General features: G+C 40.1%; 1 protein-coding gene across 2 annotated transcripts in view; it reads left to right on the plus strand.

Annotated features, from left to right (window-relative positions):
* The window catches only part of LOC120536788 (protein CutA homolog), a 42964-nt gene that overhangs the window by 11616 nt on the left and 16980 nt on the right, over window positions 1-14368 (plus strand). For both annotated transcript variants that reach the window (XM_039765276.1, XM_039765277.1), the window contains 3 exons: window positions 6623-6771; window positions 12057-12116; window positions 12446-12491. In XM_039765276.1, the coding sequence (XP_039621210.1) occupies window positions 6623-6771; window positions 12057-12116; window positions 12446-12491 (255 nt within the window). The remainder of the gene's footprint in view (window positions 1-6622; window positions 6772-12056; window positions 12117-12445; window positions 12492-14368) is intronic.

The raw sequence follows: 14368 nt of genomic DNA on the forward strand, positions 1-14368 counted from the left end.
ATGTTCACTGTACACATGACAATAAAGCCTTTAAGCCAGCAAAACAGTGAAGAGGATTCCAGTGACGATAACTGTAATAATTTATTATTAACCTATTGGGCTGCATCCTTTATCCAAGGTCAATTCTAAGATGAGGTTACATTTCTTTTTTGTTTTTCCAGTTGGCACAGACGCAGGTGAAGTGACTTGCTGTTGGTCACACAGTGTCAGTCGTGAAATATGAACCAGCAGCGTCAGGGTCGAAAGTCCAAAGCCTTAACCACTATGACACACTGCCTTTTTTTAATCGCCTCTATATACAGTGGTACCTCGGTATACGTCCTTAATCTGTTTCAGATCCTTTGACTTACACCAAACAAATTTTTCTCATAAGAAATAAAGGGAAAATGATTAATCTGTTCCCATGAAAAAAATCCTATTGTTATTGGCATATAATACATTGATGGGGTTGCATAAAAAAAATTAAACACTGCTTAATGCTAAAATACATAAATACAAAAACAATTAGATGAAATAAATGAAAATGTAACCTCACTTTACTTTTTAATAAAATCTTTGTTTTTCACAATCGTAGATACCGTCGTTCTCGGCATACAAGTCAAAGTCAAAGTGAACTCTATTGTCATCTCAACCATATACAAGTATACAGATAGACGAAATTGCGAAGCTCAGGGTCCACAGTGTAACAACATGATGTGCAAATAGTAAATTAAAAATAGAATAAAAATTTAAAATTAAAACACAAACAAGACAAGACATTGTGCAAAGATAGGACAAACAAGTAGCAGCAATATTGATGTGTAAGATATGTAATATAATAAATAAATGAATAAATAATAGATATAGATAATACAGAAATTATCAGTGTATGATAATAGTAGTTTAAGACGTGTGTAAACAATGACAGGTCAGAATGTTTCATAGCATAAGGATATCAAGGGTGTCAAAATCCTTAGAGGTCAGTTTGAGATTTTCAGTTCTTTTCTACATGCACACTCATCTTTGCAGGACTGTGGTTTTCATGTATAAAAGTTCTGTTTTTAGTGGTGGTTGAGGCCTTGTGGAAGGTCCCAGGGGGCAGCCTGGTGTTGAGGAGTCTCACAGCTTGGGGGTAAAAACTCTCCTGCAGCCTCGCAGATGTGGCTTTGATGCTGCAGTATCTTCTCTTGGATGGCAGAAGTGTGAAAAGTCCATGTGAGGGGTGTAAGGGGTCCTACACAATGCTGCAGGCCTTGTGGACACTGCGTTTGTAAAATATGTCCTGTAGTGAAGGGAGAGGCACCCCAATAATGTTCTCTGCTGTCTTCACTATCCTTTGCAGGCGCTTGCGGTCGGATATGTTGCAGTTGCCATACCAGACAGTGATGCAGCTGGTCAGGACACTCTCTATGGTGCCTCTGTAGAACATGGTGAGGATGGAAGGGGGAAGACGTGCTTGTATGCAGCAGCCAAGTCCTGGATAAGCATGCCACCTTCATACTTTTCAACAATCTATTCAAATTTACGTGAAAAAACACAAAATCATGTGAAAATTCACAGAGAGTTATGGCACGTACTGACACTCGTGGGCAGTCGTGGCTTTGTCTCTAGAGAGGTAAACAAGGGTAGCTCGCGGGTTGTTCACTGAGTGCTAGCAACTGGCATACTAACACTTGTGGGCAGTCGTGGCCTTGTCTCGAGAGAGGTAAACAAGGGTAGCGCGTGGTGTTCTAACACACAAGTCGTATTCCAAACAAAGGTTGTACACCAAGCAAAATTTTTTGCGTCCAAATAGGATGTATACCAAGGTGGTCTTAGTCCAAAGTGGACGTATACCAAGGTACCACTGTGTGTGTGTGTATGTGTATATATATATATATATATATATATATATATATATATATATATATATATATATATATATATATATATATATATATATGCCTAAAAGTGCAACGATTTTATGTGACGTTTTTATGTCACATTTTTTGTCACACTTTAAATCGGGCCTATTTTAAAACCTACAGTACATATATATGTTTGGTATGATTCTTTTCAGAATTTATCGGACTTTAATGTGATCTTGTTAGATTTTCAGATTCTCATCCCGTTTTTTAATTATACATTGAAAAATATCAAGAACTCGCATCCTGCGAGACGAGATTTTGTGCCAATAGGTTTAACCACGTCCGGGGCCAGATAAAAAAAAGACAGAGTAGGACAGCTAATGTACAGGCTTTTAAATGTTTGAAGTGCCGCACAAGATGCAGATCACGCAACACGGCAGCAGCAGCAGCAAGCCAGCAGCTGATCGAGTAGAGAGGAGGTAAAACAAAAAACTGTATTTGTTTCCCATTGTATGACCTTTTAAGAGGAGGTTTCGGAGGAGCGACTACGTCTCCTTGGAGTGCGTTCAGCTCCCCTCTTCACAACGTGAGTGGCAGAGATGCGAAGTGGCTGGTGCATAGCGCAGGCTGGGCGGGGGGGTGCATGGGTTGTGGAGAGCGAAGCGAGCAGGGGGGCGAACCTCCTAGTATTGTTATATTAATAACATTAATTTGGAGTTCCAGAATAAATTATTTGCACAACCTCACAATAAACCAGGGTGCATCTCCAGAATACAGGAATTTCCTTGGGGGGGAGGGGGGATTTCTGTTATGACCTTACATAAATATTTATCTCCTTTTGTAATACAATGTGCCCTTTTTTTTGGCACAAATGTTATGTTACAGTCGAATGCCTTTGTGCATATTGTTAGGTGGCCTTCGAGTAGTTATTTCTGGTTATATCCAGCTCTGTGGCTATCTAAGGGAACAATCGGAAAGTCTGTGAAGTGTCAAGATTCAGATTTTAAAATATCAAAAAAAAAAAGGTAAACATTGTCTTGATTAATTTTGTTCCTTGAATGTTGTATTAGTACCCGATGACGGAATGTAAATGCGCAACTGAAAATACAAGATGGGAAATAAGGAGCAGTTGTACACCCTCATGGATCAAAATTATTTTGCTACTAAAGTCGCATTCAACTCTGGTGCAGCATGATCGACAAGACACAAGTAACTTGGCTGCTTTTGTTATGTTTAAATGATTGTTTGCCATTTGACCTGAAGTGACTTTTCATATCTTCTTTGCTGCATATATGAATAATATAAAATAAGGATCTGTATTTTAATACATTCTTGTTTATCGTAGCATCAGAGTATTGACGTGTGGCATGTTTGTTAGACATACAAATAAGAGTTTCACTGTAGACCTAACACATGGCAGCACTGCTATTACTACCCAACTAACTTAAAATGGGATAAGTCAAGTAGAATAAGTCGTAGTGTCAAACGCCATTCGTTAAATCTACAGATTTCTTATGTAGTAACTTCAGACATCTTTACTAAACAAGCGTCATCCAGTGTTGCGCTTGAAACAAACTGGTCGAGGAATCTGGTTTTCATTTTCTGTCTTTTCTACCAGGGGCTTACCTTTTTACTTCCTCGTATACAAAGTATAGGGAAAGTATTGTAATCATCCAAAAATTCGACCTCTGGATTTTAATGAATCTCGATGTTTTTAGACCTCCCTGAGTCCGATTTACTTTTCCGTAGAGAAAGTATTGTAATTGTCCAAAAATTCGACCTCGGGATTTTGATGAATCTCGACGTTTTAGACCTCCCTTAGTCTGATTTACTTTCTCGTAGAGAAAGTATTGTAATTGTCCAAAAATTCGATTTTGAGTTTTTGACGAATCTCGACATTTAGGTTTCACTAGGTCTGAAAATACCATTTTTGGAATTGTGTCTGTGTGTCTGTCTCCATGTTTGCATGCAAGTGTATATGTAATCACGACAACTTGAGCACGCTTTCAGTTAGGTCAACCAAATTTTGCATACAAGTATTCAGTCAACTTTTGGTCTATTTACACTAATAGGAAGTGGTACTTTTTTTATTCATGCAGCTGCAGACTCTGACTTCTTCAACTTTACTTTTATAATAGTTATTCAATATATTATTAATTTGATTTGATTCATTTTTGATGGTTCTTTAATGTACAGTACATAATACAAAAATATAATCATTGTATTGATGTTTACTCCTCAAATATCCATCTCCATATCTGAGTATACGTGAAAGTCTAGGGAGACCACTCCTGGTTTTTAAAAGTTGACAGTAGAAATCTGCCATAATCACCACATCTGCTGCTGCGACTACTACTAACTACTGTTCTGAGCCTGAATTTTGTTTATGATACACTGGTATTATGTCTCCACATCTTTAACTTTGTTTCTGTCTGTTTGAAGATACATAGCCATTTTGTAATGATTTTGTTATTTCAGCACTATTGTAGTTCCAATACAAGTCCTGTTGTTTGTGATTTATGCATTTGGTTTCTCATTTTGGGCGACAGTGGGGAGCATTGCTGCTGCCTCAAGGACCCAGCATCTTAGTTGTGATTCGAATGCCTGGATGTAGTCCATATGGAGTAGGTGTTCTCCTTTGTAGGATTTCTCTGGGTTTTCCTCCCAAAGACATGCTGCAGAGGTTGAATTATGTCTCCAAAGTAGCTCTGTGACCAGAAAGATGGACTACTGTACTGTCTGGGGGTGTTTTTTGGCCTTCTGTGCATTGTTGCTGAGATAGGCTTCTGCCTTCTGCAACCCTGAATTGAATTCACTCAGTTTAAAAATGCTGTGTTTTAATGCTTTCCTTTTGTTTGAATTACTAGTTATCCTAGGTTAGATTGGATTCAATTAGACAAACTTTATTAATCCCCAGGGGAAATTCAGATGCATTTATCAGCAGAAGCCTGAAAAACAAGAGTACAGGCTCGCATGCCAGATAATACAGCCAATTAATCAATCAATCGATAAGTAAATAAATGAAAATAAACTTAAGTACATTGGGTGAAAGCATTGAATTGCCTGATAGCCGTGGGCAGAAAAGATGCACACTGTAGTGGAGTGAACCTGTGGTTGAAAGTGTTATGTCTTCTTTCTGTTTCCCCATGCTTGCTTACTTACTCACTCCATGGCGCTATGGTCAATGGAGGCCCTTGACCTACTGCAGGATGCATGCCCATTCTTCTCTATCCCTTGCCTTTCTTCTCTATTCATCCATCCATTACCCAACCTGCTATATCCTAACTACTTAGTCACGGGGTCTGCTGGAGTCAATCCCAGCCAACACAGGGCACAAGGCAGGAAACAAACCCTGAGCAGGGCACACGCACACCCACACACCAAGCACACACTAAGGACAATTTAGAATCGCCAATGCACCGAACCTGCATGTCTTTGGACTATGGGAGGAAACCAGAGCACCCAGAGAAATTCTTCTCTATTCACAAATTCCTAAACGTTTTAAGGTCTTCCTCAACATCATCCATACTATATCATTATTTCCATGGCCTGCCAATGCCTGTTCTGCCATTTGCTTTTTTTTTTTCTTTCCTATTTTCTTAACACTTCTCTCTTTTTCCATTCTTTCTCCATGCCCCAATCCATCTCAGTCTGTCAAACTTTACTTATGCCCCTTTCCATCTTAATTTCCATCCTAAATTTTATACTCCTCCTGTCTTACACTTTCTTAATTCTTCCTTTTATTTGGTTAAAGGTACCCGCTCTGTGTAGACTTAAAACATTTTAGGTCACCATCCTAAAATCTTTTAACCTTTGACGTAGTCTTTTTAATATTACTTGTTCACCGCTTTCAATTTTTTGTCGATGACAAATTATTAGGAAGCATATTACATGTTCTCCCCTTGTCTGCGTGGGTTTCCTCCGAGTGCTCTGGTTTCCTCCCACAGTCCAAAGACATGCAGGTTAGGTGCACTGGCGATTCTAAATTGTCACTAGTATGTGCTTGGTGTGTGTGCCCTGTGGTAGGCTGGCACCCTGCCAGGGATTTGTTCCTGCCTTGCACGCTGTGCTGGCTGGGATTGGCTCAAGCAGACCCCCGTGAACCTGTGTTAGGATATGGCAGGTTGGAAAATGACTGACTGACTGACATATACTTATGTGGTCTTTTGCTGATTTTCTCTTCCAGGCTACAAAGTTTAAGATTTTGCCCAGTAGGGGGCAGCATCCCACTTTAGTTTTAAAGCTATACCCACATGAATAACATAATAGGAATTAATGTAGGTTAACGGAAGGACAGAACCCGCTTTTTCCCACTACCTCGCGTTATTGCACCAGACCTGCCCTCATTTTGCCACTTGGGGGTACCTGTGGTGTAAGGAACAGAAATGCATCCTCACTGTTTCTTTAAGGGATTTTGTGAGTAAGAACAAACCGGAAGAAAAAAAGAGAAAGCATTTGAGGTCGCATGCGTTGAACTTCCTCAAGAAAAGCTGACAAATGATTTGGCTTGTCAGATGATAATCTTTAAATTTATTGCAAGCACAGTCTGCCAACTAAAGCCTTACACAGTATTAAATCAAAAGCCTCCCTTGTGCAGCAGAGGTGAAGCACTGGTAGTTCCTGTAGATAAGAGTGATTCGTCCCACATAATTTGACAGTCATTAAGATGTCCAAAATTATTTTCTTCTGTTGTTTTCTGCTCAGAGGGGTCCGATGTTGGGATGTACCTGTATTCCAGAGTGGAACATTGTAATCCTTGGTCCCTCAAACAGAGCCTTTTGTCTTTCCTTTTTCAGACCCTTCTTACCGCAGTGTTGATGCTCCCTGTGTTTCGGCTGGTGGGACTGCGCACATTCTCAATGGCAAGTGAGGCCTACGTCTCTGGTAACCACTCGGCAGCCTTCGTCACGTGCCCCAATGAGCAGGTTGCTAAAGACCTCGCAAGGTATGACGAATGTTTTGATTTAATAATGCTGAACGGAGTTTAAAATCCCACACCTAATCCCAAATAAGCGATACTGGGTTGTCCAACTCCGATCCTGGTGGGCTACAGGTTTTCATTGTAAACGTTTTCTTAACTAGTGACCAGTTTTTGCTTCTAATTATCTTCTTTTTGACTTGCTGTAATAGCTCAAAATTACCCTGGTGTGTTCTGGCAAAAATGGCCCATCACAGCCTCGTCCATTCCGGCCCCCTAATCATCCATGGTCTCAAATTGTTGCTCTCACCCCTTCACCACCCAATAGCTAATGTGTGGCAAGTGTACAGAACGGCTGCCATCGCATCATCCAGGTGGGTGCTGCACAACAGCAGTGGTTGAAGTGACTCCCCACTCTCTCTATAAAGCACTTTGAGTAGCAAGAAAAGCGCTACATGTAATTAATTGTTATGTACCTTTTGATTAATTAGTGAGCAGTTTTTGCTGCTAATTAACTCTTTTGCCTTAATTTTAATTGACTTGCTATTTAAGACTCAGACCCCTTAATGGTTTCTTTTTTCCTTAATTAGCAGCCAAATAATAATGAGACACAAAATGACCAGCTAACCTGTGTCCAGCATTAAATATCTGAAAATAAAGAAAGGTGAAGGTCTCCGTAATGTTGAAGTGCTCAACTCCACAAAGCATTTTGATGATAATTTTATTTATTTTATTTTTTTTAAAAGCAACAGTTTGGGATATATTTGCTGTGTCAGAGTGAGAGCAGGACATGAAATTAAATAACGGGTTTAATTAACAACCAGAATCAACTTCTAATTATGAAACTGGTTGGAGTATGGAGCCCCCAATTTAGCTGGTCATCTCTTTGCTCACTTCACATCGTATTTCCGTTAGGCGGCCATTTAAATAAAAAAAAGGAAGAAATTCAGAAGACTTGATTCTTAAAAAAGAAGACAATTAAATTGAAGGAAAAATGGTCAAGAAAGTGGCAGGAAGGAAAACCTGCAGCCACTGCGTCCCTCCGCAATGAGAAATGGACTCCACTGAAGTGTTCACTTACTGAAGTAGTTTAATGTGAAGGGCACAAGGTAGGGTCTGGGCGTCACAGAAACAGAGTGGGATAGAGCCACAGTGTATTATCCTTGCCCCATATATAGTGGATATAGAAAACAATCCCCCTTCTGAAAATATTCCCATGTTTTTGCTTTACAGCCTTAAATGAAAACCCAGCTTTACTTACTCAATGCAACCGATAACATCCAAGTGAAGGATATCACAGTTACAGTTCAGAAAAATTATTAAAAATCAAAAACATTACCTATTGAGATTAATAAAGGATGGCACCCCGTCAGTATTTTGTTGAACCACCTTTTGCCTTAATGACAGCCTTGAGTTTTTTGGGATTCTTCTCTATCAGCTTTGCACATCTAGATTGAGCCCACTCAATATTTGCCCCGCACTCTTCTTTACAGAACTGTTCAAGTTCGGTCAAATTGGACGGTGAGCAATGGTGGACTGCTATCTTCAGATCTTTCCACAGATTTTCAGTGGGATTTAGGTCTGGGTTCTAACTGGCCACACAAGGACATTCACTTCTTTCTCCTTCAGCCACTGTATGGTCAATTTTGCTGTGTGCTTCGGGTTGTTGTCATGTTGAAAGGTGAACATTCTGCCTATCTTCAACTTTCTGGCAGAGGGTGGCAGGTTTTCCTGAAGAATTTGATGGTATTTTGCCCCATTAATTTTTCCTTCTAACCTAACGAGAGCCCCAGGCCCTGTGGCAGAGAAACACCCCCACAACAGGTTGCTGCCACCTCCATGCTTTACTGTAGGTATGGTGTGTTGTGGATGGTGAACTGCATTGGTGTACCGTTTGATGTTGAGGCCAAATAGTTTGATTTTGGTCACATCTGACCATAAGACCTTTTTTCCACTTGTCATAAGAATCTTCAAGGTGCATTCTGGCAAAGCTCAAATGAGCCTTAATGTGGCCTTTCTTGAGAAGTGGCTTTTTCCTTGCGACCCTCCTGAACAAGCTACAATTGTGGAGCGCTTGTGAAATTGTTGTCACGTGCACGCAATGGTCACTCTTTGCCGTAAAATCCAGTAACTCTTTCAAAGTGTCCATTGGCCTCTTGGTAGCTGCTCTTACCAGTTTCCTCCTTGCTCTTCTATCCAGTTTGGAGGGATGGCCGGATCCAGGGATGGTTCTAGTTGTACCAAACACTTGCCACTTCTTTATGATGGACTTTACTGAGCCCCTTGGGATTGATAAAGCCTTTGAGATTTTTTTGTCTCCATCTCCTGCCTTACAGTGGCTTGCAAAAGTATTTGGCCCCCTTGAACTTTTCCACATTTTGTCACATTACAGCCACAAACATGAATCAATTTCATTGGAATTCCACGTGAATGACCAATACAAAGTGGTGTACACGTGAGAAGTGGAACGAAAATCATACATGATTCCAAACAATTTTTACAAATAAATAACTGAAAAGTGGGGTGTGCGGAATTATTCAGCCCCCTTTGATCTGAGTGCAGTCAGTTGCCCATAGACATTGCCTGATGAGTGCTAATGACTAAACCGAGTGCACCTGTGTGTAATCTAATGTCAGTACAAATACAGCTGCTCTGTCAGAGGTTGTCTAAGAGAATATTGGGAGCAACAACACCATGAAGTCCAAAGAACACACCAGACAGGTCAGGGATAAAGTTATTGAGAAATTTAAAGCAGGCTTAGGCTACAAAATGATTTCCAAAGCCTTGAACATCTCACGGAGCACTGTTCAAGCGATCATTCAGAAATGGAAGGAGTATGGCACAACTGTAAACCTACCAAGACAAGGCCGTCCACCTAAACTCACAGGCCGAACAAGGAGAGCGCTGATCAGAAATGCAGCCAAGAGGCCCATGGTGACTCTGGACGAGCTGCAGAGATCTACAGCTCAGGTGGGGGAATCTGTCCATAGGACAACTATTAGTCGTGCACTGCACAAAGTTGGCCTTTATGGAAGAGTGGCAAGAAAAATTGTTAACAGAATACCCTAAGAAGTCCTGTTTGCAGTTTGCCACAAGCCATGTGGGGGACACAGCAAACATGTGGAAGAAGGTGCTCTGGTCAGATGAGACCAAAATGGAACTTTTTGGCCAAAATGCAAAACGCTATGTGTGGCGGAAAACTAATACTGCATATCACTCTGAACACACCATCCCCACTGTCAAATATGGTGGTGGCAGCATCATGCTCTGGGGGTGCTTCTCTTCAGCAGGGACAGGGAAGCTGGTCAGAGTTGATGGGAAGATGGATGGAGCCAAATACAGGGCAATCTTGGAAGAAAACCTCTTGGAGTCTGCAAAAGACTTGAGACTGGGGCGGAGGTTCACCTTCCAGCAGGACAACGACCCTAAACATAAAGCAAGGGCAACAATGGAATGGTTTAAAACAAAACATATCCATGTGTTAGAATGGCCCAGTCAAAGTCCAGATCTAAATCCAATCGAGAATCTGTGGCAAGATCTGAAAACTGCTGTTCACAAACGCTGTCCATCTGATCTGACTGAGCTGGAGCTGTTTTGCAAAGAAGAATGGGCAAGGATTTCAGTCTCTAGATGTGCAAAGCTGGTAGAGACATACCCTAAAAGACTGGCAGCTGTAATTGCAGCAAAAGGTGGTTCTACAAACTATTGACTCAGGGGGCCGAATAATTACGCGCACCCCACTTTTCAGTTATTTATTTGTAAAAATTGTTTGGAATCATGTATGATTTTCGTTCCACTTCTCACGTGTACACCACTTTGTATTGGTCTTTCACGTGGAATTCCAATAAAATTGATTCATGTTTGTGGCTGTAATGTGACAAAATGTGGAAAAGTTCAAGGGGGCCGAATACTTTTGCAAGCCACTGGATGTCTGTCCACAAATCTATCCCCGAGATCTTGGCTTGCCACCCATAGTCAGTTGTTTGCTGTCAGTCGCACTACCAAGGAAGGGATTGAATGCTCCAGGAACAGCTTCGCTAATCACACTCATTTCAATTGATCACAGCGGGAATGAAGCAAGTAACCATGGTCTGCAATGGAAATGGTGGGCACTTACAACTGATTTGAGTTTAGTGTGGGGGGGGGTCCTTTATTAATCTCAATATTTCTTGTTTTTTATTTTTTTTAATTCTTCTGAACTGTAGCTGTGGTATCTTTCATTTGGATGTTAGAGATTGCATAAGTCAAGCTGGAAAAAAAATGGTTTGTGTGTTTTCATGTAAGGCAAAACAAATGTGAGTATTTTGAAGGGGGGGGATTCTTTTCTATACCCACTGTAGTTTGCACTCGGCCTGCTCTGCTCCAGGTAATGTACTGTTGCCATATTAGTATGTCTACTAGTACGAGGTGAGACACAAAAATAACCGAATTGGTTAAAGAAAAAAACATATATATATATATATTGATGAATTACAGCATTCTAAACATTGTCACCTTCTCTATACTCCCCCTTCCGATCTCTACACCGCTCCATACATATCTTCCATTGATATAAACATTGTTGGAAGTCTTCTTGCTTGAGGCTCTTCAACAGGCTTGCCATTTCTGTCTTCACTTCATCCGCTGAAGAAAAATGTGTTCCCTTCAGGTCACTTTTGATTTTCGGACACAAGTAAAAATCACAGGGAGCTAAATTGGGCAAATAGGGAGGATGATCGAGGACAGGAATGTTTTTGTCAGTCAAGAACTGCTTTGCGGAAAAGCATTGGGCGTAGGACCGTAGTCTTGTCTTGTCTCGCTGTTTGATATTTTTCACCCGAATTTGTCGCTGCAACTCGTGTAGCGATTGTTGTGCAAATACTGACTGGGCTATTCACAAGATATACCTAGCTGGTCTTCACTTTGAGAGGGCATGTAGGAGGGGGATATAGTTCTATGATTCACGTCCAGCCGACATCCAGACGGTTTTCCAGAAAAGCCCTCGGCCCAGTCTGGTTATTTTTGTGTATCACCTCGTATGTTTTACTCCTAGCGAGCCGCGTTTCAAACTGCATTCCATCTTGGAGCAAGACATGCTAGGAGTGAAAGATCTCTTTTTATGCTGCCTTCAAATCAGTTATTTTTAATTTCACTCCACTACTACTTCTGATATGTTGAACTTTTGATTTATTAATGCTGCCAATCAGACTCAACCACCAACTTGCTTTAGTTCCAGGTTAGCTGATCCTAGCATTTTCTGAAGCCCATCTGTATCTCCCTGCGTCAGCCATGTAATAATAAAATAAAACAAAACTCTTTTCTTGTAATTTCAGGGGGCTGGTGGAGAAGAAGCTGGCTGCTTGTGTCAATATTGTGCCGAAGATCACATCAGTGTAAGTTTTTTGATTGAAACAAAGCGAGTGTTTTTATAACATTGGCTTTATTGTTAAACTTGACTAACCGGCTTTATTTGGTTTCCTGGTATTTTGTGGTTAGGTATTTATACATTTTATTTTCTATGTTTACTAAAGAATAGGCAAATTTATAGACTTTAATTTTAGTGTTGTTGGCAGGATAAAATAGATAGATTGATTGATTGATTGATTGATTACACTTTATTTGTCCCCAAGGGGAATTTAAAAGTATTGCTTATAAAATTAAAGCCATTTCATTTTATTCTATTTTCAGTTGTTGTGAGTTGATCTGATTATTTATTTTCCAGGTACGAGTGGAATGGGAAAATTGAAGAGGACAGTGAAACTCTAATGGTGAGATATATCCGATGGCTTTCATAAGTGAATTTTATGGAAAACTAGGGGGCTTTGCCCGCCAACCCCCGGGTGGGCGCTACACGCTAGCCACTTTGCGGTTCTGCCACTCGCATAAGGAGATGCGGATGTGCAATTTAAACAGATTGTTATTTTCTTGGGAATTGTTACATATGCATAATAGAACTAATTATTTTACATTACAGCGTGTAATTAACCATACTAAAAAATAGTAAAACTTAATAATTTGAAAGTAAATTATGTTTCATGTTGCGTTAGAGGTATTCGTTGCGTTATACGATTTCGTTCTGTTTGGATCTGAAATTAACACACACATACTTTTTAAACTTAAACGTTTACTGTTGAACTTCAGTAAAAATATTTTTTCAATTAACTTTTCGTCAATAGCGCATTGAATTTTTGATTCTGCATTTGGACTTTCATCGTAACAATGCGACGTATAACTGCCTGTGAGTGAATTTTTATTTTCTTTCTCTCTAATAAATAAACCGACTTTTTTGAACATTTGTCTCTGTTATTTGTTAATTGTCTTTGCAAAAGGTATTTTAACAAGAAACTTTGAACGTTTTAATACGAATGACATATCAAGATCTCCTTTGGTGTCTAATATTATCCATGGGAGAGGTACTACATTACCTTTCATGGACATCCTTCTTTCAACAGTAATTTGGGCGGTGGAAGACCGTATGGTGTTAACAGTTGTAGATATTCTTCAGGATATCGTAAGCTGATATTTTCATTTTCCGCACCATCACCACCAACTGTTTCAGCATAGTCTATTGATACACATTTAACCAATTTGCCATGTAACCAATCGACAATTTTTCGTGTTGTTTGACTTCACCGTTTCTTGGTGCTAAGATTGCCCACATACTCATTTCTTCTGTTGATAACCCTTTGGGATTAAATTCTTCAATAAGATTTGGACATAAGAAATCTTCTTTAATTAGGAGCTTAGAGAAAAATGTAAAAAATTTATAAGAGCTAAGAGAGCAGGAACTGTGTCTGTCAAAAGCATTCACACGAATTAGAGGTGACAGGGCCTTGAGTGTGGTTAAATATGGTTGAGAGGAGGGCGAGACTTGAAAAAATCTCATGGCCAAAGTCTTGTCTCGCGGGACTTGACCTTATCAATTTGAAGAAGTCTCGTCTCAGAATTTCCTTTTATAATAGAGAGACATGTCTCTTTCAGGATACCATTTTCTTCAGATATACAGTATGTTATAACAGTGTTTTTGTTTTCTACCGCAGTGTAAAGTCACACTCTTAAGTGAATAAACAACTCTAGATTAAACATAGGTGTGCCAACAAGCCACAGAGATGGCATTTAAAGCGACTGAAGCAAAACCCAGTTTGTTAGATAAGTTCACCTAAGTAAGATGGGAATGATTTTTGTGTGCCCTTAAAGAGCAGGTGGGATGAGACAGAGGCAGAAATATTGGAAGCACTCCTCTTTAGTTTTACATGGAATGCTGGGATGGTACCTTGGGAAGAGAAGTGTGCCCCCCTTAGCACCAATACTTTATTAAATGCCAGAGTCTCAAAAGCTACTGATCAGATGGGGACTGCCTTGAAGGTGCCATCTAACCACCAGAAGATGTTCCAGCTGTAATGTTCCTTTTCTGGCCCCTCTCCATCTAGTCAGATGGCCAGAGGGTTCATTAATTTTAAAATAGGACAAGAGTACGTGTTTTCATTTATTAGGAGGTTGAGGCCTATGGTGAAGTGGTAGACTAGGTGCTTGAGTCCATGGTCAAAACCCCAAATAAACCCTTTTCTTTTTATATGGATTTCTGAGGGGTGTATGAGATTTGTCAGTTCCGTATTCATATGTGCTGTCAAGTTAGAGAAAAATG

This window comes from Polypterus senegalus, chromosome 10 (genome assembly GCF_016835505.1).
Source record: "Polypterus senegalus isolate Bchr_013 chromosome 10, ASM1683550v1, whole genome shotgun sequence".
NCBI lineage: Eukaryota > Metazoa > Chordata > Cladistia > Polypteriformes > Polypteridae > Polypterus > Polypterus senegalus.